Here is a 20,916-nt window from a genome sequence, read left to right on the forward strand (position 1 = left end):
GCATTAAAATTATATATAACAAATTCCGTTGGGTTTATTGTTTTTAATGACATAATCGGCTCTGAGATAACTTCTTTTATAACAAGAGAGAACACTCCAAGTTTGGTAACTGAATTGCGGATGATTTAGGATTTTATCGTTTTTAGGGGCGGGTGTGGGCGTGTTCTGCAAATTTCTATGTCGATCCTTGGAGGAGGTTACCAGCAAGTTACCTTCCAAGTTGGGTCACTCTATCTTCAAAATTGTGGGAGATATGCGGATTTATCGATTTACACTTTACGAAATATCGGCTTTGGTGATTATGGGCGCAGGTGTGGGCGTGGCCATACCAATTTGTTACCAGTAACATAAATACCAAATTTGACGGCTCTTGGAAGGACGTCGCCAAAAACCTACAAACCAAATTTGGTGACTTTAGCCTTAAAATTGTGGGAGATATGTGGCTTTATCGATTTGCGAATATCGATTTTATCAATTTCCTACAATTTTTACACTTTGTCCAGTATATGTTCCAATAATGTTCATTTATCCGTTAAACAAGTTAACAATTTTATTTACGATCTTTGCACAACATTAAAAATATGAATTCAGAAAAGTCGCAGTGGAAAATTTCGAAGAATTTCGACCAATTGCATTTTAAAATCACTCTCCTTCCATATAATGTATCGAAGCTGTTTTTTTTTTAAATTAAGAAATATTTAATATATTCTAAGAGAGAAGTGCTTCTAGCAGAAAGAAAACATCGCTTCTACTTTTCATTGAAATATCAATAATCGCCCGCCAAAAACTTGCAATTATTAGTTTGTTGAATATGAAAATATGTTCTTACTTAATCAAATTTATCTTACAGTTGATCAATAATAAGGGGTATATTATATACTAAGTGCAAGATTATATCTTTAAAATTGTACATTTTATTGCAATCGGAAATCGATTTGAATCGATATGCGCAAAAGGAGGCAGTTATCGATCAATAAAGCATGCTTAGTCAACTTAGTCTGTCAATGAACGACATTTAAATACTTTTGTTATAATAATTTATTAAATAAATATATGGAAAGGGGTAAAAAAAAATGACGAACAAATAAATAATGCACTAAACTTAAACAAATTTTGAAGACGACTGAGATTAGACAATAAAGCGAACTAGAGCACAATGGGTTCTTCTTCGGTGAACTGCCTGTTCTTGCGGCGGCGATTGGATTTGATTTTGCTGAGGACGCTGTAGGCCTGCTGGATTTCAATGAAACGCTGATTGGCAGCGGCACGCTGGGCCTCGTCCTTGGCCTTGTCGGGATGATGCTCCTTGGAGAGCCGCCGATACGCAGCCGTAATCTCGGCCTGCGATGCCGTTGCACTAATGTCCAGCACCTTGTACGCATTGCGCTCACCATGGACATCCATGCTCTCGAGTATCTCGCGCCACACCTGACTCCAGCCGTTATGCTTGGCATAGTTGAGCGTGTCGCTCAGCGCCTGCTTCAGATCCGTCCACCAGGCGGAGGCCAAGAAATTTTGCAACGCCTCGCGTATGGGCACCTCGCTGCCATACTCATCCGTGATGGTGCCATTGAAGAAGATCATACAGCTAAACAGGCCCAAATAAATGCAAACGGCGCCACCAATTTGAACGCTACGCTCCATCGTGCCACGCCTGCGTGGCGGTGTTCGCAGCCACTGTTTCGACTTCGAGTCGAAGATCAATGCAGAAACGACGGCGGTCAGGAGCAGAGTGTACGTTTCGTCATAGATCAAATAGCGAACCGGATAGATGACTAGAGCGCCGAGGAGGCAGTGCCACCAGACGCCGCACTCGCGTCCAATGTTGCCAACGGTCCACACGCCCAGCGACACAAAGACCGGAATGCACCAGTGCAGCCAAGTGAAATCGATGCCAGCCGTAATCGTTTGCGGTATGGCCGACAGAAAAAGCTGGCCAAACAAATAGCCAATCATTACCTCGCCCGTCAGACGCGCGCCCGAATATGGTGGCGTTGGATGCAGCTGCAACTTTGCCACAAACTGTTTGACGAAACGCGGATCCTCGTTGGCATCACGCACATATCCGGGTATTAGCCAAATATCGTAGATGCAGCCAAAAAAGTAGCCACCCAGCGAACACCACCAGACGAACGCCTGTCGATCACGATGCAAATACAAATGATGCAATCCAAACATGCCACCAACCAGCCACAAAATATATGTAATAATCAATGATTTCTTTGCTGGCAGCACATTTTGCTCGATCAGCTTACTAGTTGTGGGCGGCTGGGTGAGTTTTTTGTGTTTCCTGCTGCTGGATTCCGTCGAAACGGTTGTATTATCGGCCAACATCTTATTGCCCATAGTTGTAGTTGCTGCTGCTGCTGTTGTTGTTCCTGTGTTGCATTGAGAGAGAGAGAGAGAGAGAGAGAGAGAAGCAATTGTCAACAAATGAGAGTTAAAATTAATCAATTTGAATTTAAAGCAGCAAACCGAACTTGAATTTAATATTTGTGTAAAACTACTGAGCTGTTGTTGTCTCTGCTGCCCTTTTTGAGTAAAAAGTTAAGTAAATTAGTCGAGTTGATTCAGTCGACCGCGTTTCAGAAACTTTCTCTTTTCACGTATTCTTTACATGCCGCCACAACAACAACAACAACAGCAGCAACAGCAAACAAGCCAAGAAAGAAAACAAAGTCTACGTTTTGACAGCTGCATTTGAACATTAAAATTTTGTTTCGTTTTTGAACTTACTGATATTCGGCAATGATGATTGCAATTGAACAAAAAGAATGTTTGGCTTTGGTCTGCTCTGTTTCGTTTTATGCCACCTGTGCCACTTGCGGCCAACCAGATGATCTGGTGAAATTCGAAAGAAAAAGTTATTTCAGTGTTATTTGAGCCACATCGGTTCGCGCTGTTAAAATGTGATCAAGTCTGGCAGGCTTAGCGCACACAGTATTGTAAAATGCCAGTTAAAGTGCTGCAAAACGATGACACATCGATCAGAGTTACCATATCCGTTGAGTTTATTTGAAAATGATTCGCGATCGTTTTGGCGCTAACTAATTTTCCATACTTTAAATCTGCAATTTTCAAACATCATTTGTGATTTATGAGTTAAAGACAATCAATTGGAAAAAATGTTGTTATTATTGATTCACTATTTGAATGCTTACGTGTACATATTAAAAAGGTAATTAGACATAATTTGACACACGATATATGGACTTATTTAGGCTTAAATGTAGAACATTAACTTAAACTGATAGAACAAACAAACTAGCATAGATGACAGAAAAGACGAGAACAATATTATTATTATTAATATAATAATTAGCTGAAGCTTACACGCTAATGGTTAATGTGAGACAAAAAGGTAATACTTTCGTTGGGTTAATAATAATATGAATAATAAATAAATATGTAAGAAACCAAAAAAAAAAAGGGTGGCAAAAATGTGACTTAAATGAAACATGCTTAAACATTTACACTGAGAGAATTGTTGGGTGTTGTGTGATTAGTTGTTCTTCTTTTTGGGCTTCTTGGGATTGCGGGAACGCGACTTTGCCTTGCAAAGGGGACAAATGGGGGCATTACGATGGATCTGCTGGTGGCAGGACAAACAGGACTTCATCGGCGGTGGCTGTTGACGCAGATTCACATTGAAATCGGAGCGAAACGACGGATGATGTCCAATCCCAATCGATGGCGATTGCTGCAAGCGATTTGTGCTTGGCGGCGGTGGCGGCGGTGCCGAAAAATCGCTCTTGCCCAGACGCGCTGCAGCCACCGCAGCAGCAGCAGCAGCAACACTGCCAGCTCCGCCCGGCGGTGCCGGCGGCATGAAGGCATGACCAGGACCACCGCCACCGGCACCACCAACGCCACCACCACCGCCGCTTGGCATCGTCTGGCCGCCGCTGCCCGTGCCGGCCATGCCGCCAGCGCCACCGGCTGCATTTGGTGGCATGGCGGTGACCGTTGCCTCAGCCATCAGCGGATGACGGGCATGCGGACGGGCCAAGGATGTGGGCTGTGCGCCGCCGGCAGCTGCTGCTGCTGCGGCGGCTGCTGCTGCTGCTGCCGCTGCCGCCGATTGGGCGGCAACTTTGAGAAAGTTGGTCTGGAAGCGATCTTTCGAAATGGGGCTGCCCTCCTCCTCGTGCAGGTCACGCAACGGACTCAATCCGAGATAGTCGCGACGCATGTGATCGATTTGATATTTGAGGGCGAGATATTCCTCGTAGACCCGATTGGCCATGTCGAAGGAGCGCGTCTGGTTCTCCTTCGTCTGCTTGATGATGTTCTCCATGTCGTTGATGTCAGCATGGATCTGGCGCAGCTCTTCCACGTGCGACATCTTCTCCTCGAGCAGATGCTCCATTTCTTTGCGGTATTCATCGAGGCACTTCTCCTCGTCGTCGCTCAGCTTCACCTCCTTGATGATGCGCACCTTGAGTTTCTCCAGCGCCAGTGTCTTGTCCCTGATATCCTTGATTGCCTCCAGCTTGGCATAATAATGCCGCTCGTTGGAGCTGGAAATCTCGCTGGTGGCCATTTTGTATGCCTTTTATTGGTTTATTTTTAACGCGCTGCGTCTTCGATGCACTTTGACTTGATTTCCCACCCTTCTTTATTGCTGCGGAAGTTTTGGTTTATTCAAATGCGAAAATCTCGCTAGCTCAATTTTGAATTGAAATTTGTATTTATATTTATATTTTAGTTTCGTTTTTTTCTTTTTGTGCGCTTTTTGCTTTTTTCACTTTTGCTTTGTGTATTTCGCATGGGGATGGGCACTTTTGGACCAACCGCCTCGCATGTGCAACTATCGATATATTGCATAAACAATATATAATACTCAAAATGGAGCTCGATAACAAAAGCAGTTGCCATCAAGTTGTTTCGAACAAACGGTCACACTGACAACTGGAGAAGAAAAGAAAAAACTTTAGTTTCAGCATTTTGTGCGAGACGCATATCACACACATATTTAACTAAGAATATTGCTATATATATATACATATATATAATCGATCGCAAACAAGAAGAAAAAAAAAATGGCGATGCCAATGCAAGACGAACATCCATTCAAGCTTAGGAGCTTTATTGATTTTGTCAGTACAAATCCGACGGTTCTGAATATGCCCCAATTGAAGTATGTCAAGGATTTCATCGAGAAGTTCGGTGGCAAAGTGCCTGAAGGTGAATTCAAACCGGAAGCTGGGTAAGTGTGTGTGTGTGTGGCGAGTGTGTAGCTAGTGTTTCTGCATGTGTGCGTTACATTTTCTTTTCCATTCCATTTTTTTTTTTTGCAACAGCAAATGCCCCTTTGCCGACGAGAATGAAAAGCCGGCACCAAGCGCCGATCCAATTGTTTCAGATGAGAGCGCTGAAGATGAAAGCACCTCGGAGCCAGAATCCGATGTCGAATTGGATATGGAAGGTAAATCGAAAAATAAAAAAACCAACAAGTCAAAAAATCACGTGTTCTAACCTCACAATTTGTTGTTGTTTGTCGCAGGCGTTATTGAAGCCGACAGCGATCCCGCCCAGCCAATGGGAGATTCGGGTAAGACACCCACCGAAGAGGAAATCGATCAGGCTGGCGATTTGCGTGCCCAGGCAGCCGGTGCATATAGCGAACAGAAATTCGATGAGGCCATCGGCTTCTATACGAAGGCTATTGAACTGAATCCGGGCAATGCACTGTTCCATGCGAAGCGCGGCCAGGCGTTCCTCAAGCTGAAAAAGCCGAATGCCTGCATACGCGACTGTGACAAGGCACTGGAGCTGAACTGTGATTCGGCGGCGGCATACAAGTTTCGTGGACGTGCCCATCGTCTGCTCGGACAGTTCGAGGAGGCGGCAAAGGATTTGCGGCAGGCGTGCAAGCTCGACTTTGATGAGGAGGCCGACGAGTGGCTGCGCGAGGTCACACCCAATGCCAAGAAGATCGAACAGCATCGCATCAAGTTGGAGCGCAAACAGGCTGAGCGCAAAATGAATGATCGCAAGCGTGCACAGCGCAAGGCGGGCAAAGGGCAGGAGGACCAACCTGCTGCTGCTGGCGGCGAATTTCCAGGTGCTTTCGGCGACCCGTTAGCCGGTTTTGATGTGAACGGTTTATTATCCAATTTAAAGGATCCCGAAGTGATGGCTGCGGCGCACGATATAATGGCCAATCCGGCCAACATTTCCAAATATATGTCGAATCCGAAGATATTCAATTCAATCAAGAAGTTCTTCCCCGGCCAATTCCCGGCCTGTTTCGCCGACGCCGATCCGAAGGCTGGCGGCGCTGACAACGGTGCTGGTGCTTCTTGCGACGCCGACGGCGGCGCCAAGGCACCCAACAGCAGCGAACCAAAAGCCAAGAAGGAATCGCCAGGCTACGTTGACGATGGACTCGATTAAGAAGTGAAGCAAACAAAAGAAACAACAAGAAAACCAGCAGCAGCGACACCAACAACAACATACATCAAAATATATACAAAATTACCAACAAAAACAAACAAAAAACATACATAAACAATACATAGAAACAAACATACGAATTAGAGCAGGACAGCAAACAAGTTCGATCTGGAATGGAAGAATATATATATATATATATATATATACATACACATATACATAACGATATATATTTAGCGTTTAACCAACTACAAACCGTTATCTACTAATGTTCTTCAAGAGCTGCTTCTGTTAAGAGCTGCTGCTGCTAACCAAGCAAAATTCAATGTTTCCTTATTAACATTAAAATGTTTATCGATGATATCTAGTTGAACTAAAGTTCGATAAGACAAAAAAAAACAAAAGCAAAACAAAACGGAACAGAAAGAACGAAATGAACACACAGAAATATAGAGAGAGAACGAGAGTGGCACACACAAGCATACACATTTAACGGTTCATTAGCCTTAATTTCAGTCCGTTGTTGAGGATTAAGTAAAACACACACACACACTCACCAACTCATTTAATGGCCAAATTCCAATCGATAACCAGATGCATTGCGGTCGTCTTATAGTATATCATTCAAAAATCATGTTTCATAAACCCCAGCACTATCTCACACACATACACATACACACACACACACAAATATGAATGAAAATAAACTAATGCGAATCGGAACTGAAAATATTTTTACATATGTATGTATTTTAAATTCGTTTAGGTTTTCAAACTTGAAGCATCGCTTTCAATGTGGAATACAATATTCCTCATTGATTTTCACTTGGAAATTTCAGTTTTTTTTATTGCTTTAGGCTTTAAGTAAAAAGTGTAAATTGTAATTTAATTAAAATTCTTTTTCAATTAGTTTTGATAACAGAATCGAAAAATACATATTCGATATTCAAAAACTCTCGTCGAAGCTATATTTGAATACTATTTTCTACAGTTACTCGTAGCCACATACAAAGTTTGTCTTTATTCATTATTATTATTACGAAAAATCATGGAAATGGAAAAACTCTTGTTTGATCTTGATCTTTAACCGATTGTCGAATACGTTGCTGCTGATGTGTATATACAAATCTGCGTTATACTCTAACGGTACTCATGATTCAAATGTGTTCCACACACACATACTTATATATATACGTATACATACATGTATGCATGTGAGACTGCTTTCACTCCTTAAAGTAGGCAACGCTCAAAAGCATTTTCGATGCTATTTTTGAACATGAATACAATGTGATTGGCATTTGTAATTAATATACTTATAACTTACAACCAGCTCATAATTTGCATATTAACAACTTGGCCTGAAGGCAAAACGAATGACTGAATCATATGTGTTTGCAGCGTACTTGATAACGTTAAATCGCATTGATAACTAAACAAACAAAAACAACAAAAAAAAAACGTGTATGCATTCATTTCTGAGTGTATACGAGTATTTATTTTTGTGAAGCTGAATACCCTACGCCTGCAGAGTATTATGGCTTTAGCATCAGATGCGTTACTCATAGGTAAATACATCTATCAGCTATGTGCGGGTTGCTCTATATCTACATAAATAATTCTTTGTTTTTGATTCTATACATTTTAGGTAAGGGTATTTAATGTTCGGGCAAACTGACGATTCATTCATATTCATGTTTTCATGTTCTCCTTGAGGCGGCGAGCAGCAGTGCAGTTAATTCAAATACACACGTACATATACATATAAGCTTATATTTTGTTATTTTGCATTACTCATTCACCAGCGCTCTCACTCATTCACTCTCAATCTCTCACACTTTTGCAATCTTAGTGACTCAGAACAATTGATAGCGCTGTGCAGCAGCAGCAGCGAATTTGCTCTCGCTCTTACTCATTGGAGAAGAAAAGTCGAAAAACTATTAACCGTTACAATGCCATATGCGTGCCGGGGTGTGTTAAGGCTAACTGCACTCCTAACAACAACAATAAAACTATAAAAGCGCGCGACATTGGTGCTCTTTTTGTTTTGTTCTTACTGTTGTTGCTGTTATTGTTTTTGGTTACGTTGCTCATCGCTATTCGGTATTCATAGCATGAAGTTTGTTTTGTTTTCTTTTCTATTTTGTGACATCATGACGTCATGGTCGTCATCGTCTCGCTCGCTGACTGAGTGAATGAGTTGCCCGCAGTACAACAAGTTGTTGTGCTTTTCGGTTGCTTACTCGCTTCTTGTTTTGTTGTTGTTGTATTTCGGAGCGCTGCGGGCGTGTGCGTTGACGCCGCGTCGCTGCCTTCGAACCGGCCAGCTGGCAATAGCAAAAGGTGTAAACGAAACTGAAAATACTTTTGCAGTTTCAGTTTCGTTTTGAACGTACGCGCGCAAAGACACGCAGTTGAAGCAACAGCTCGACATCCAAACGCATTGCAAAAACCGAATTTTCAATACAATATCCAAGAGTGACCAGAGTCAGCGAATTCGATTCGTGTATACAAAACGTAAGAGCCACAACCACCCAGCAGCGATCTCATATTATTTTCTACGCACACACACATTTACATATTTATACGTGTGTTTGTGTTTGTGTGTGTGTGTGAACATAACTTAAAATTCAAAATCTGCACGTTTTGTTGTCACTCAACGCATGCAAAATAGCTAAATTTTGAAAACAGTGTTGAATTCCAGGGCGTGTCTCATTAATGGACCACACAAGGATTTCCTGGGGTTCATTGAGAGTAGGTCATAAACAATAAACAACTATTGGCGATGATCTCATTCCGCAATAAAAACGACGACAAAAAAACATATAGTGCAAAAGTTGCTAAAAATAAGATGTCTAAAAACTCTTATCATTTTGAAGTTTTTTTTTTTTTTTTTTTTTTTAACTATTTCTGTACATACATATATTTTTTTGTACATATGGCAAGGGGTATGGCGATCTCTATGTCACTCTCACACACTCTATCTGTCTCTCTCACACAGATATATATATATATATATATATATATATATATATCTATATATATATATATATATATATATATATATATAAATATATAAATATATATATACAGATTTTTACGCGCGTCCCCATTTCGGAATATATAGACAATAATATGCATGTGCATATATTTGTATGGTTCAGAGAGGGAGAGATGTATACATATTTAAAAGATTTTCATGTTTCCATCGAAGTATTTTGCTGAAAACAAAAAGGCTGCGACCATAAAGCCCATGACGTCACAGTACAGCTATAGACAAAACACGCAAACTAGATACAGATACACACACACACACACTCATGTGTGTGTGTGTGTGTATGGTTAGTTGTGTGTTGTATTAGAGAGGCACGATGATGACAGTAAATAGAATTTGTAGTTTCTCCTGCGTTGCTTCAATAACATTTGGCGCTTTGGCGAGGCCGGCATTGAAAAATGTTTAATTTTAGAAAAATAATAACAAAATATATGGCCAAAAATACAACTGTCTGTGGGCAATGGGCGCGGTTAGGGCATCAAATGTGTAACAACTTTGTACAAATGTTGTTTGTTTGTTGCAATTCACACGTTAGATTTAGTGCAACATTTGCCCAACGTAGCTAAAACTTAGTTCAACTACGAATTAAATAATAATTTATACTTTAAAAATCGTACAATTACTTTTCAAAAATGAAAAAATACCAATATCAATATAAAGAAAAGAGAAAATCTAAAATATATATAGAAAAAAACGCGTGGCAGTGTTTTAAGTACTTTAAAATTGATACTATTAAAATGTGTGTGTTTGTTTTTTTGTTTTTTCTTAATTAAATAGAATGTTTTCGAATTAATGAACAGACATCTGCAATTTTGAGTCATCGGACATTAAATCTAATATCATCTGATATCATGATGATCACACAGACAGACAGCTTTTAGAAATAAAAGCATGGAAAACATTCCGATGAAAAATACAAATTTTGCACAGTTAAAATTTTCGTATATCGTACAAAATTTATTTGGCATTTAAACATTTTCAACGGAATAAAAGCTCATGGTTTTCAAATAGAGCGAAAATACACTGCAAAAATCGAATTTTATTTTCTTCTTTTTTTTTTTTTGTTTTGTCTTGTCTTTAGAGCACTTTTTGTGTCAACTTTTATATTTGGAATAATTATATACTTTGATTATACTAATAACAAATCTATTATTCGGCTTGAGTAGCAAGACTCAAATTGTGATTCAAAAAGTGTTCTTGGGCGTAGAAATTATTCGTCAGTTTATTTAAATTAATATTCTATTCATAAAACATCGAATTCCTTATTTAGTTAAAAAGTCAATACCAAAAATGTATTTTTTCTTTCGATTATATATTTCTTCGACAATATTGTCGAAATTAACGCATATTTTACCTCATTTTACCTTGAAATTTTCATTGTATATTAATCTGAAATAATTGAGTATATATGCATAGGGCAGGGGTATATTTTTGGTGTGCTAAAGTTGGACTTACCATCATATTGTGACTTTTTAATCGCCGATATTTACGTATTTGATTATTTTTTGTTTTTAGACCCAACCAAACCCATCGTAACCAACCACCGTTGTAGCATTAACCGCCAAGATGTCTCACTCCGTGACCATAACACGCACCACCACCAGCACCACCAACACCTCCTACATTGTGCTCAATACGGGCTACATCAAGACCTTTCCCGGCATTCTTAAGCTCTTCCAGCTGGTAAGTGCGACTGACTCCGATACCGAATTGAAAAATAATATAAAAACATTGTTAATTTCGTAGATCATTGGCATCGCTATTGTCACCCTGATGGCGATGAACTACAACACCAATTCGGTGTACTTTCGCGGACATCAGGAGCTGTTTCATTTCCTAATGGCCACCACATTTATGATAGGGACATTTTGTTTATTCCTCGCGTGCATCACATCGCTGAGCACGGGTGGCCTCATCGCCAAGACAATCTATGTAAGTGTGATTTGAATTTAATTGATCTTGATTATGATTATGATTTGTAACTATAACGTTGATCAACTTTCGATTCACAGGAGCTGATCTATCATAGCGTTGCGGTCATTCTGCTGCTCGCCTCGTCCATTTGCCTGCTGCTGAAGTTACGCGACTACAGGCACGATGCCTTTATGGCAGCTGCCGTCCTTGGCCTGGTCAACTGTGTGCTCTACTTCATTAGTGCATTCCTGGCACATCGCTCGTATCGCGGCATTTAAGCGACTCGAACAGTCGCTGGCATTTTACAGAAGGCGCACACCATCAGCATTATTGCAATCAAAACAAAACGATGAAAGAATCAAAATCGTCTACAGCTATATATATATAGCTAAAATCAATTACCGCACAAGCCATACCAGAGAGTCTCTTTGTTTGTACTGTTAAATATTTGTGGCGCTGTTCAGTGGTTACATACTCATAATACTGTCTACAAACACCATTACACATTATTATTATTATTATTATTTGATTTGATTTTAATTTGTATTTTTATAATGTACTTTTTATCTCACTTCTCTGTCTTTTATACCAAACAGCATATATTGTATTCGAATAAACGTGTCTATATGTTTTTATACATGCATTTTTCTTTTCACATACACATTGCTAGCCCCGACTGGCGATCTGAAATTGACGCACAACTAGCCCGACTTCTTCTAGGCTCTTAAATTTGAATACAGTGCGCACTCTACAAGCACAACTGAGTGGAAAAAATCAATAGTTTTTAGCTTAAAATATCATGTTAATTGTCTTTTAGCTTATTCATAAATCTTTGATTTCATATCCAAATGTTACTTGAGTGGGAACAAGAATTCAATGCAGACATTGACGACACCATAAAGTATATGTATATATATATATATATCTATTCATCTATTCATCTATGTATATATATCTATTCAGCATCATAAGTCGACATAGCCACTTACGCTCTTTGTCTGTGTCTTGTCTGTGTCTGTTTTTATTCAAACCGGTCAAACCTAATCTGAACGACTTTGTCGCTTGCAAAGATATTCGGTCCAAACTACTTACGATTGTTATAAAGCTTCTTACATTCTATCAATATCGGACTAGTATATCATAGGCACAGTATATGTATTCTTTGGTGTGTTTAAGCTGTTATTTCACTTTGATTATATAAAAGATGCATAAAATATTATCAAAAATACTATTAAACCATATTGGTTATGCTTTATTTATCACCTAGATTAAATCTGCATTTGCCGCAAAGTGAATGCAACAATTTTTATATCAATTTTGATATTTATTTGTACGAAGTTTTTAATAATGCCCTTTTACTGTCAAACACTGTTAGAACTAAACCAAATTGAAAATGCTTAATTAAAAAAATAAGAACAAATTACTAGGTTATAATAAAATTAAAAATATTTCAACAATGCCTGAAAGAACTAGCAAAATAAAAATAAAGTCAGCTCAAAGATAAGACTAAATTATAACTGGAAGCTGTGATGAGTGCCTCAATGTATCTCAATACAGATCGAGGGAATACATATATATATATATATAATAATAATAATGCTAAAGTACTTTCGATTCTAGCAACTGCATAACTAGAAGTCGCGCTGATCCAAATGAAAGTGATATTGACAGGAGTGGATCAGGAAGAAGACGACGGCAATGCCTATATTGATGGCTATGAAGTACATGAATCCAACGATAAACTCATTGCACCACATCTCCCCGAATGGCAGCCGCTCGTGCAGAATGACAGTGGCTATGACCAGGACGACGGATAGGAGGCCGCCAACGAGCATCATCTACAATACATATACGGTTACTGAGGAGTGGTCAGGGAAGGGTTGGGGCTTGGGGGAAAGCGAAGGCAATGCAACAATTGCTTACCGCATTCGAGGTAGTGAAATTGATATCAAAGTGACTCATATACTGGGCACGTATGAGTAACATGACCATGAACGTGTAGAATATGGTCAGCACCAGAGTCCATTTCATGTAGAAGAGCTCCAGCCAGGTGAGATGCGCATCCTCCACTGCTCCACTGTTCACAATAAATGTGCGATGACAGCGAGCGCTTGCAAGCGTTGCCAGTTGAAATTCTCCAGCTAATGCCGCCTCCTCATCGATGTGGACAATCTGGTTGAGCATGTGGAGCGCACCAAAGCAACAGATCTAAATAAAACATGATCACAACGATTCCACTTGAAATGGGGCCACAGTTGGTTGCTACTCACAAATGCGCAGAGCGCTACAAATCCAATGGTGAAGCCCCAACCCTTGCACATGTTGCAGTAACGAGCCGATGGCAGCGACTAACGGTCACTCTCCGGATCTGCTGCTAGACCTGGTCCAAGACAGTTGCCAGGTGGATTGAGCAGCAGCTGCTTTTCGCATTGTGTGATAGTCAAGTAAACAGTTTTATTTTACAAATGTTTTTGGCGACTTTAATCTTAATCATAAATGTCAATGTCCATGTGTACAAGCGTGTGTGTGTGTGTGTGTGTATGTGTGTAGGTGGCTTTAAAATTAGTCAACATGTGTGTGTGTGTGTGTGGCATGAAGTGATTTGAATTTGATTGCCATCAAACATAAACCAAAACTTTGGCCTGCCGAATCCATTCATCATTCATCATTTCAAGCATGAATATCCCTTGTGCTCTGTCTCTCTCTCTCTCTCTCTGTTTCTCTCTATCTCACTCTCTCTCTGTGTGTGCACCTCTACTGGCTAAACTTGACGCCAATATTGTTGACACGCGTCTGCATGTGCTTGAGCACATCCTGCGAAAAGTCCTCGATGGTGGTGAAGCGACTCTTCTGGAAGCTATAAATGTCAGCGAGAAATGCGAGCAGCTGCTCCCGAAAGTAATGGCAAATATCCCGCAGATTCTCATTGGGGCCGAAGAAGCCCCAGGCCATCAGCGGCGATATCTGCTCCGATATGACATAGAAGTGCGCCATAAAACCATTCTGATATTTCAGCATACGCTTCTTGGCCTTCAGCACCGACCACACAGCCGTCGTGAGTGCCTGCAAATGATTTTAGATTAATCAATAAATTCACTAAACACAATAATATCAATAAAATACACTTTAGATTTTGCTCAATTCAAGTGCTGTCTGCTTGGACCTTGGGCTTAAGTTATTTGATCAGCAACTAGATAGTATATGCACACAAATAGATATATATGTATATATATATATAGTCGTCGATTCGATGAGCTCGATTTGTGAGTAGTGGCTTGGCTTATGTATTCAGTGTATTTGTCCGATTTAGGTTTGCTATATATAGACTTATATATATGCACATGAGGAATGCATGCCAAGTCAAATATATATTTATAAGATATCTAATCGATAATTATGGAAGTGTATAGCTCATTTTTAAATGAATCATCATTCGACACTGCTGGAAATTCACTTGTAAATTTGATTTCAAGAAAAACTCAAGTGTTGAAAACGAAATTTGCCATCTGTTAGATTAGCTCGATCATGATTAATTGGAGCTGGATTTAAGGATTTAAGATATTTGCAGATGCTATTTAAGATTTCAAACTTGGCACTCGCTGATTTCTCTGTGGATTAGCGAGCTATTGCCGACATAGTTGTAAGCTTACCGTCTCCTTGAAGCCATTGGAGAGCCAACGATTCTGGACGACAGCCGTAACGCTGGCTGGTGGCGCATCCAAGTCACGGAACGAGTCCAGTATGATGAAGTCGAGGCAAATGTCGTAGAATGTCATTGCCTTGACGTTGCGCTGCTCCAGCTCCATTTGGATGCACGGCCAATTGCTGGGCTCGTGCAGGAAGTTCACCATATCCTCGTAGCCGACAAGGAACTCTTTGGTATCCTTGTCGCTCAGGCACAACAGATCGGTCAGTATCTGTCTGCCCGCATCGCAGATCCATTGGCCCACCGCCGGATCTTTGAATAGAAATTGAAAGGCGAGCCGTACACAGTGCAGCTTCGCCAGATATTCGGTGTCGCTGCTGCAGTGCATCAGCTCCGATCGTATTGTACGACAGGGCACTGTGTATTCATCATGATGCTTGAGCGCCGTCTGAAACAGCGGATACTCCTCGTACGCCGTCTCAATAAACGACTCGAATTCTCGCAGATCGGCCACCTGGTCCAGGGCCGAGGCGAAACTCTCTGCCGAATCGAAATTGGGATCGGAACCGGTGCGACTCAAAACGCTGCCCGATTTGCGGGAGCGTCGATCATCGTCATCGTCACCAATGGCCCCCGTCGCCGCAGCCATGCCATCCTCCTCGGCTTCGTCTATGGAATGTTCCTCGCGAAACAGCACCGACCGCTGATCGAGAAAGAGGAGTTCGCTCTGCTCCTGCAGCGTATATGACATTTCCAGCAAATTCTGGATCTCACGACAGAACTCCGAATCCTCGGCCGTTGTCAGCGAGGCGGGCATACCGCCCGGGGAATAATGTGCGGCCAGTGCATCCTCCCAAAAGTTAATCACCGTGTCCAGCGCCTCCATGCCCATCACGCCCAGCTGCTGTGCCGTCAGCTGTGTAACGACACCAGCCGCACCAATGCCAATCCCAACGCCAACCGTCGTCGGCTGATTCTGAGCGCCAGCGCCAATGGAGCCCGAGGCGAGTGACAAACGATCCGAATAGGCGACGGTGGAGCCAACGGGACTGCCTGAACGTGCCGATGCCTTGGAGCCGGCTATCGATACCAAATCATTGGGACTGCGCATGCTGTTCCGTGTCCGTCGTCCGGTATATTTGCGCACCCGTCGCTGTGGACGCGGCGGCTTCCGGCGCCGCAGGAAACGCGAGAGGACGCCCATCAGCGCCACACCGGCAGTCAGCGAGAAGAGCACCACCTGAAAGCGATTGAAGATTAAGCATGAAATGATTCCCATTCAGCGATTCACTCACTTTTGTTGTGGTGGAGACCCGAAAGGGCAGAATGCTCCAACCCGAACTGGGCGCCATGCGATTCATGGCTCAGCTCGCTGTGGAATAATTTGGGACCGCTTTGAGGTTAGACTGGCTGTGGCCCAGTTACGCGCGCAACTTTCAAGTCGCGTGCACATTGGCCGCTCTTTTCCCTGCTCCCCTACGCACTTCCCTTGTGGATCACGTGTTTGTTGTTGCTGCTGGTTGACCTTTTGGATTGGGTCCACATTCAGCATGCAAAGGCGTGAAGTTGCTGTGATGTTGCGTATCCACAGAGAGTCAAGCGCAACTTTCACTTTCTCTCACTCAACAAAAAAACACGACAATTGCATCACAGTCCAACGTTTGCTCCACAAATACGAATAGCGGCGAACTGTCTGCATTCCATTGCCAACAAAAAAGCGTACCGATATTCGTCTATCGATGTATCGATTGCACTGTGAGTATTTTCACACTGTTACAAAGTTAACAGAGTCTGTTGCGTTTGCAGTGGCACAAGCCGCTAACACCTACTGTAGTGTGAACGGCTGACGCTGCGCCTTAAGCTAAAATTAAAATGCCAATGCCAAAAGTACTGTGATAGCGCTTGCCATCGCATCTACGCTGTATCGAAATATCTTGTTACTTGTCAATTTCGATATAACTGTGCCCTCTTCGGCTTACGTTATTTTTATATCATTAACGTTATAGGAAATAACTTGTATGAGAATTTTCCAGTTTTGTTCTTTTAAATTTTTCCGCCCTTTGTCAGCTGTTTCAATGCAGCACAACTGTGCAGTCGCTTTACAGCAATGTCATTTCTCTGCTATTGAATAATAATCGATAACATTGCAGTAAGTGAGCAGCACATCAGAGCAGCAGCTTAACAGCTTATGATTTTCTTACTACTTTACATCTGAGCGCAAATTGTGCGCCATTTTTTAAATTGTATCAAAGAGGAACAAAAATCAGCTGTTGGCCATTTCGATAATTAAAAACCAGATAAGAAAATACTAGCACACATTGCGCATGCATATTATTACTGTAAGCGATTAAAATGCTTTTGTGACGTCATCATTGGCTTTGTGTGCTTAAATTTCTTATTGAATTAACGACTATCTGGGCAAGGCTGTCATTTTTACTCACACACACACAAGACAGGGCGCGAAAATTTGAATTACTGTGAAATACACATTTTCTCAATTCCATGCAAATTTATAATGAATTTATTGAATTACAGTTTAAGCATTTTTTATTTTTGTTCACAGATTTGGATAGCGTTATTAAATATTATTTCGTCTGATTAGAGATAAAACTGCAAAATTGCATTTTTGATTAGATTAAGTGATGAACACCACCAGATAATTACGATCATAATTACAAATATCATTGTTTATTTATGAAAAAACAAAAAACAATTGCCGATAACAAAACGGGTTGTTTTCCTTAATCTTAATTTTCAACAAAAATCACACTGAGAACAGTTAATTGAATATATATTTCATTAGTCAACTGCTTATATTTTCCACAAAAATCTTAATCAATTAATAATATAGGAAAATACGGAAAACCAGTTAAATAAGTTACATAATTTAGTACTTGTGCACATATTATGTAGTTACTTAAAAGTATAGAGTACCTTAAATTATAGATTCGACGTATTTTCCGTTGAAGGCTCTTTAACTGAATTTAATTAATTTGAATTTGACAAAGTACAAGCATATTTATAAGAAATGACTGGCCGGTTAGGTTTTTTTTTAGAGCTTTCAGCGTTGTAAATTTCATCCAGGGACTTACGGAATTTGTATTCATAATAAGATAGGCGCTGGAAATATATTTTCATGGCGGATATAAAAGCAGATTAAAAAAGGTTTACACTTTTCGTAATCAAAATTTAAGGTTGCTTATTAAACAGATCAATCTTGTGCGCCACATAAGCATATTTGTGCCGACAGATAAGCCAGTTACGCCCACACCCAACTCACCCCATTCTACCCATCCCACCCAAGTCTGTCTGTAGACCACAGGAAAAATGCTTAAGTTGAATTTTGAAGCGAATACCAACCCCAAACCCCGACACAGAACCACAGCAAGAACCATGAGCCCAAAACACTAAGTGAATTCAAGTGAAAATAGAACAAAAGAAAATGGCGGTCTGTAAACGTGATACTAAAATTTCCTTGCGCCTTTTCGAAATTTCCCAAGGATACACACACACACTGAGAGAGAGGGAGAGAGAGAAGGTTGTGCCAGAAAGAGATACCGCACATGCTGCACAGTGGGCGGGATTCCATTCACGGCAACGTCGCCCAACAGGGGGCGTGTGGCCTGTGGCATTTAATTAAGTGCTACAACTTGCGCACAACCCCCTGGCGGAGACCAGACGTACCATTTCGTTCTGCTCCCCACTCCCCCTCTTTGTACAACACGACAACAGGACGATCAGGACGAGTCAGCTGAACAGCGTGCGATTTTTTAAAATTAAAACAAGCCGATGATTGATGTACTCGAGGCTAATAAGTGTCGGCAAGTTTGTTGCTGTGCGGCAACTTAAGCTACAGAGTGGCAGAGAGAGACAGAGAGAGCGGGAGAGAGAGAGAGCAGTAGAGACACTGAGCATTGGATAGAGAGAGATAGAGCGAGAGAGACAGAGAGAGGTGACAGCAACAAATGTGCTGCAAAGCCGTTGGTTGGCGAGCAAACGCAGCAATAATGAATAATAAATTTTATTCGCATTTTAAGAACAACTGTGGAAAGCGTTCGACTGCGACCTACTCTATAAAAATGGTGGGAAATTGCGGCTCATTCATCACTAGTCTTATGGATTGAATGAAAAAAGAAAGAAATAATAAAACTAAAACTAAAAAGAACTGCCATCTTAGGCATACATAAACTTGTAGACCACACCTCGAATTATTAATAACTTTTTCTGCACTTTTTCACGATTGGATGTGAACTGAATAATCCACAATTGTGGAATTATACAATCGATCGATTTCGACCGATTGTTCCTATCGCTGCTATATGAGAGACTGGTCCCATTCAGTACATCCGAAGTCATAAGTTCCCGAAGTAAAAATACAAAAGATAGCCCCAAAAACTGAGGGCATACAACTAATTTAAGAAAAATAGGATACAAAAGGAAGAAAGACATGGATTTATCGACTCTGCTGGTGCAGCTGATCAAGAATAGATTTATCTTATGCGGTCGCAGGTATATATAAATATATATGTTAATTGTGTTTCTTGTAAAATAAGCTTAGATATTTCTATTCTCCGACGGGCTATTAGCTGAATATTTCACATTTGCGTAATTATATTGTAGCACAAACATGTCATGTTTATCTACGCCTACTTTGATACCAAGACTTAGAACTCATCTTTTAAGCGGTTGTTCCTATTTTAGCTGTATGATATAGTGACCTAATCTGGTCGCCTTTGACAGTATCTTCTTGGAAAACTGAGGAACTTCTTTGCATAGAAACAGAAATACCGACGGATATAGCCATATCGACTCGGCAAGAGATATGAATCAAGAATACATACACTTTGTCGGGTTGGAGACGTATCTTTGAATGCTTTATCAACTTGCGTGCCACAATGTATACAAAAATTTGTATATACGATTGAGAATTGCATGTTTGTATTAATTATTAATATTTGGTGGCCTGCTTCGACTTCTATAAAAATAAAAAATATAGATCAGTGAAAATGAGCTTCAATTTGTTTGAATGAAAAACAAACATGTTGCATAGAAAAGAATTTAATTTTACAAAAAGCATTTTATTGCTCACAGTAAGATGGAAGTTTGTGTCCTTCTAAAAGCACTTATTTTCCTTTTCTTACTTCCTTGGCACATTTTTCTAAAATTAAAGTTAAAATCTAGTTTCTCCTTCATTTTTTATGCGAACTTTTATATTAGTTACTATTACTATTTCTATTTTCAGAATATCAAAATTTAGAAATATTATTCAGAAAAAATGTATAAGAAATAGAACAAAAATCTTTCTAATTTTAAGAATATATTTGTCTTACGCTTTGAAATTATTTATATTATATACAAGAAAATATTCATTTCATTTTGCAGCAATTCTATTAATTGCTCGGAAAAGTTTTTGATTTTGTCTGCTTTAATTGTCAGGCGACACTCTTTGGTTGGTTAATTCAGAAATCTTTGTATTATCATCGTGCTATCTCAGATGAAAGAGTTCAGTTGCAAATGCAGCAACGTAAATCTGTTAATTGCCAGCCACGACACGTACCGACCTGAAGGTAGTGCGGTAGTGCCCCTGCCCCTGCCCCTGCCACTGGTGCCTGGTGACAACAAGAAACCGCACAAAGAGACATTTTCAATTAAGCGATTACCCTTGCTTGGGTGTGGGCTGTGTCTTTTTTTGGGGCATGTGTGGGGAAGTAAGTGTGTGTGTGTGTGTGTGTGTGTGTGTGTGTGTGTGTGTGTGTGTTTTAATGCGTGCTACATGGCAAGGCATGAAATGAACGCTGACGCATCATTTGTTGACCAACGGACAGCAGAGCGCTTGGCCAACGCATTTGAGTCCGGTGAAATAAAAGAAATGCGATGTCATAAATCAAGAAATCGGCAAATA

General features: G+C 40.5%; 6 protein-coding genes across 6 annotated transcripts; 2 read left to right on the forward strand and 4 right to left on the reverse strand.

Annotated features, from left to right (window-relative positions):
- Nucleotides 1-893: 893 nt before the first annotated feature.
- On the reverse strand, nt 894-2,963 carry LOC6565723 (dnaJ homolog subfamily C member 22). Its single transcript, XM_001992404.2, has 2 exons — nt 2,737-2,963; nt 894-2,378 (listed from the first exon to the last, which is right to left on the reverse strand). The coding sequence occupies exon 2, from the start codon at nt 2,344-2,346 to the stop codon at nt 1,147-1,149; it is 1,200 nt and encodes a 399-aa protein (XP_001992440.1). The 5' UTR covers nt 2,347-2,378; nt 2,737-2,963; the 3' UTR covers nt 894-1,146.
- A 153-nt stretch (nt 2,964-3,116) lies between these two features.
- On the reverse strand, nt 3,117-4,698 carry LOC6565724 (zinc finger C4H2 domain-containing protein). The gene has a single exon (XM_001992405.3). It carries the CDS (start codon nt 4,541-4,543, stop codon nt 3,503-3,505), a length of 1,041 nt encoding a protein of 346 aa, XP_001992441.1. The 5' UTR covers nt 4,544-4,698; the 3' UTR covers nt 3,117-3,502.
- A 176-nt stretch (nt 4,699-4,874) lies between these two features.
- On the forward strand, nt 4,875-6,627 carry LOC6565725 (hsc70-interacting protein 1). Its single transcript, XM_001992406.3, has 3 exons — nt 4,875-5,209; nt 5,304-5,428; nt 5,507-6,627. Exons 1-3 carry the CDS (start codon nt 5,043-5,045, stop codon nt 6,397-6,399), a joined length of 1,185 nt encoding a protein of 394 aa, XP_001992442.1. The 5' UTR covers nt 4,875-5,042; the 3' UTR covers nt 6,400-6,627.
- A 2,154-nt stretch (nt 6,628-8,781) lies between these two features.
- Nucleotides 8,782-12,003, forward strand: LOC6565726. Its single transcript, XM_001992407.2, has 4 exons — nt 8,782-8,916; nt 10,970-11,137; nt 11,201-11,386; nt 11,467-12,003. Exons 2-4 carry the CDS (start codon nt 11,021-11,023, stop codon nt 11,644-11,646), a joined length of 483 nt encoding a protein of 160 aa, XP_001992443.1. The 5' UTR covers nt 8,782-8,916; nt 10,970-11,020; the 3' UTR covers nt 11,647-12,003.
- Nucleotides 12,004-12,633: 630 nt separating this feature from the next.
- LOC6565934 lies at nt 12,634-13,724 on the reverse strand. The gene is made up of 3 exons (XM_001992408.3): nt 13,639-13,724; nt 13,292-13,576; nt 12,634-13,206 (listed from the first exon to the last, which is right to left on the reverse strand). Exons 1-3 carry the CDS (start codon nt 13,687-13,689, stop codon nt 13,000-13,002), a joined length of 543 nt encoding a protein of 180 aa, XP_001992444.1. The 5' UTR covers nt 13,690-13,724; the 3' UTR covers nt 12,634-12,999.
- A 78-nt stretch (nt 13,725-13,802) lies between these two features.
- On the reverse strand, nt 13,803-16,690 carry LOC6565935 (mitoguardin). Its single transcript, XM_001992409.2, has 3 exons — nt 16,310-16,690; nt 15,019-16,254; nt 13,803-14,431 (listed from the first exon to the last, which is right to left on the reverse strand). The coding sequence occupies exons 1-3, from the start codon at nt 16,373-16,375 to the stop codon at nt 14,123-14,125; spliced, it is 1,611 nt and encodes a 536-aa protein (XP_001992445.1). The 5' UTR covers nt 16,376-16,690; the 3' UTR covers nt 13,803-14,122.
- Nucleotides 16,691-20,916: the final 4,226 nt, after the last annotated feature.

This window comes from Drosophila grimshawi, unplaced genomic scaffold, assembly GCF_018153295.1.
Source record: "Drosophila grimshawi isolate 15287-2541.00 unplaced genomic scaffold, ASM1815329v1 contig_848, whole genome shotgun sequence".
Classification (NCBI taxonomy): domain Eukaryota; kingdom Metazoa; phylum Arthropoda; class Insecta; order Diptera; family Drosophilidae; genus Drosophila; species Drosophila grimshawi.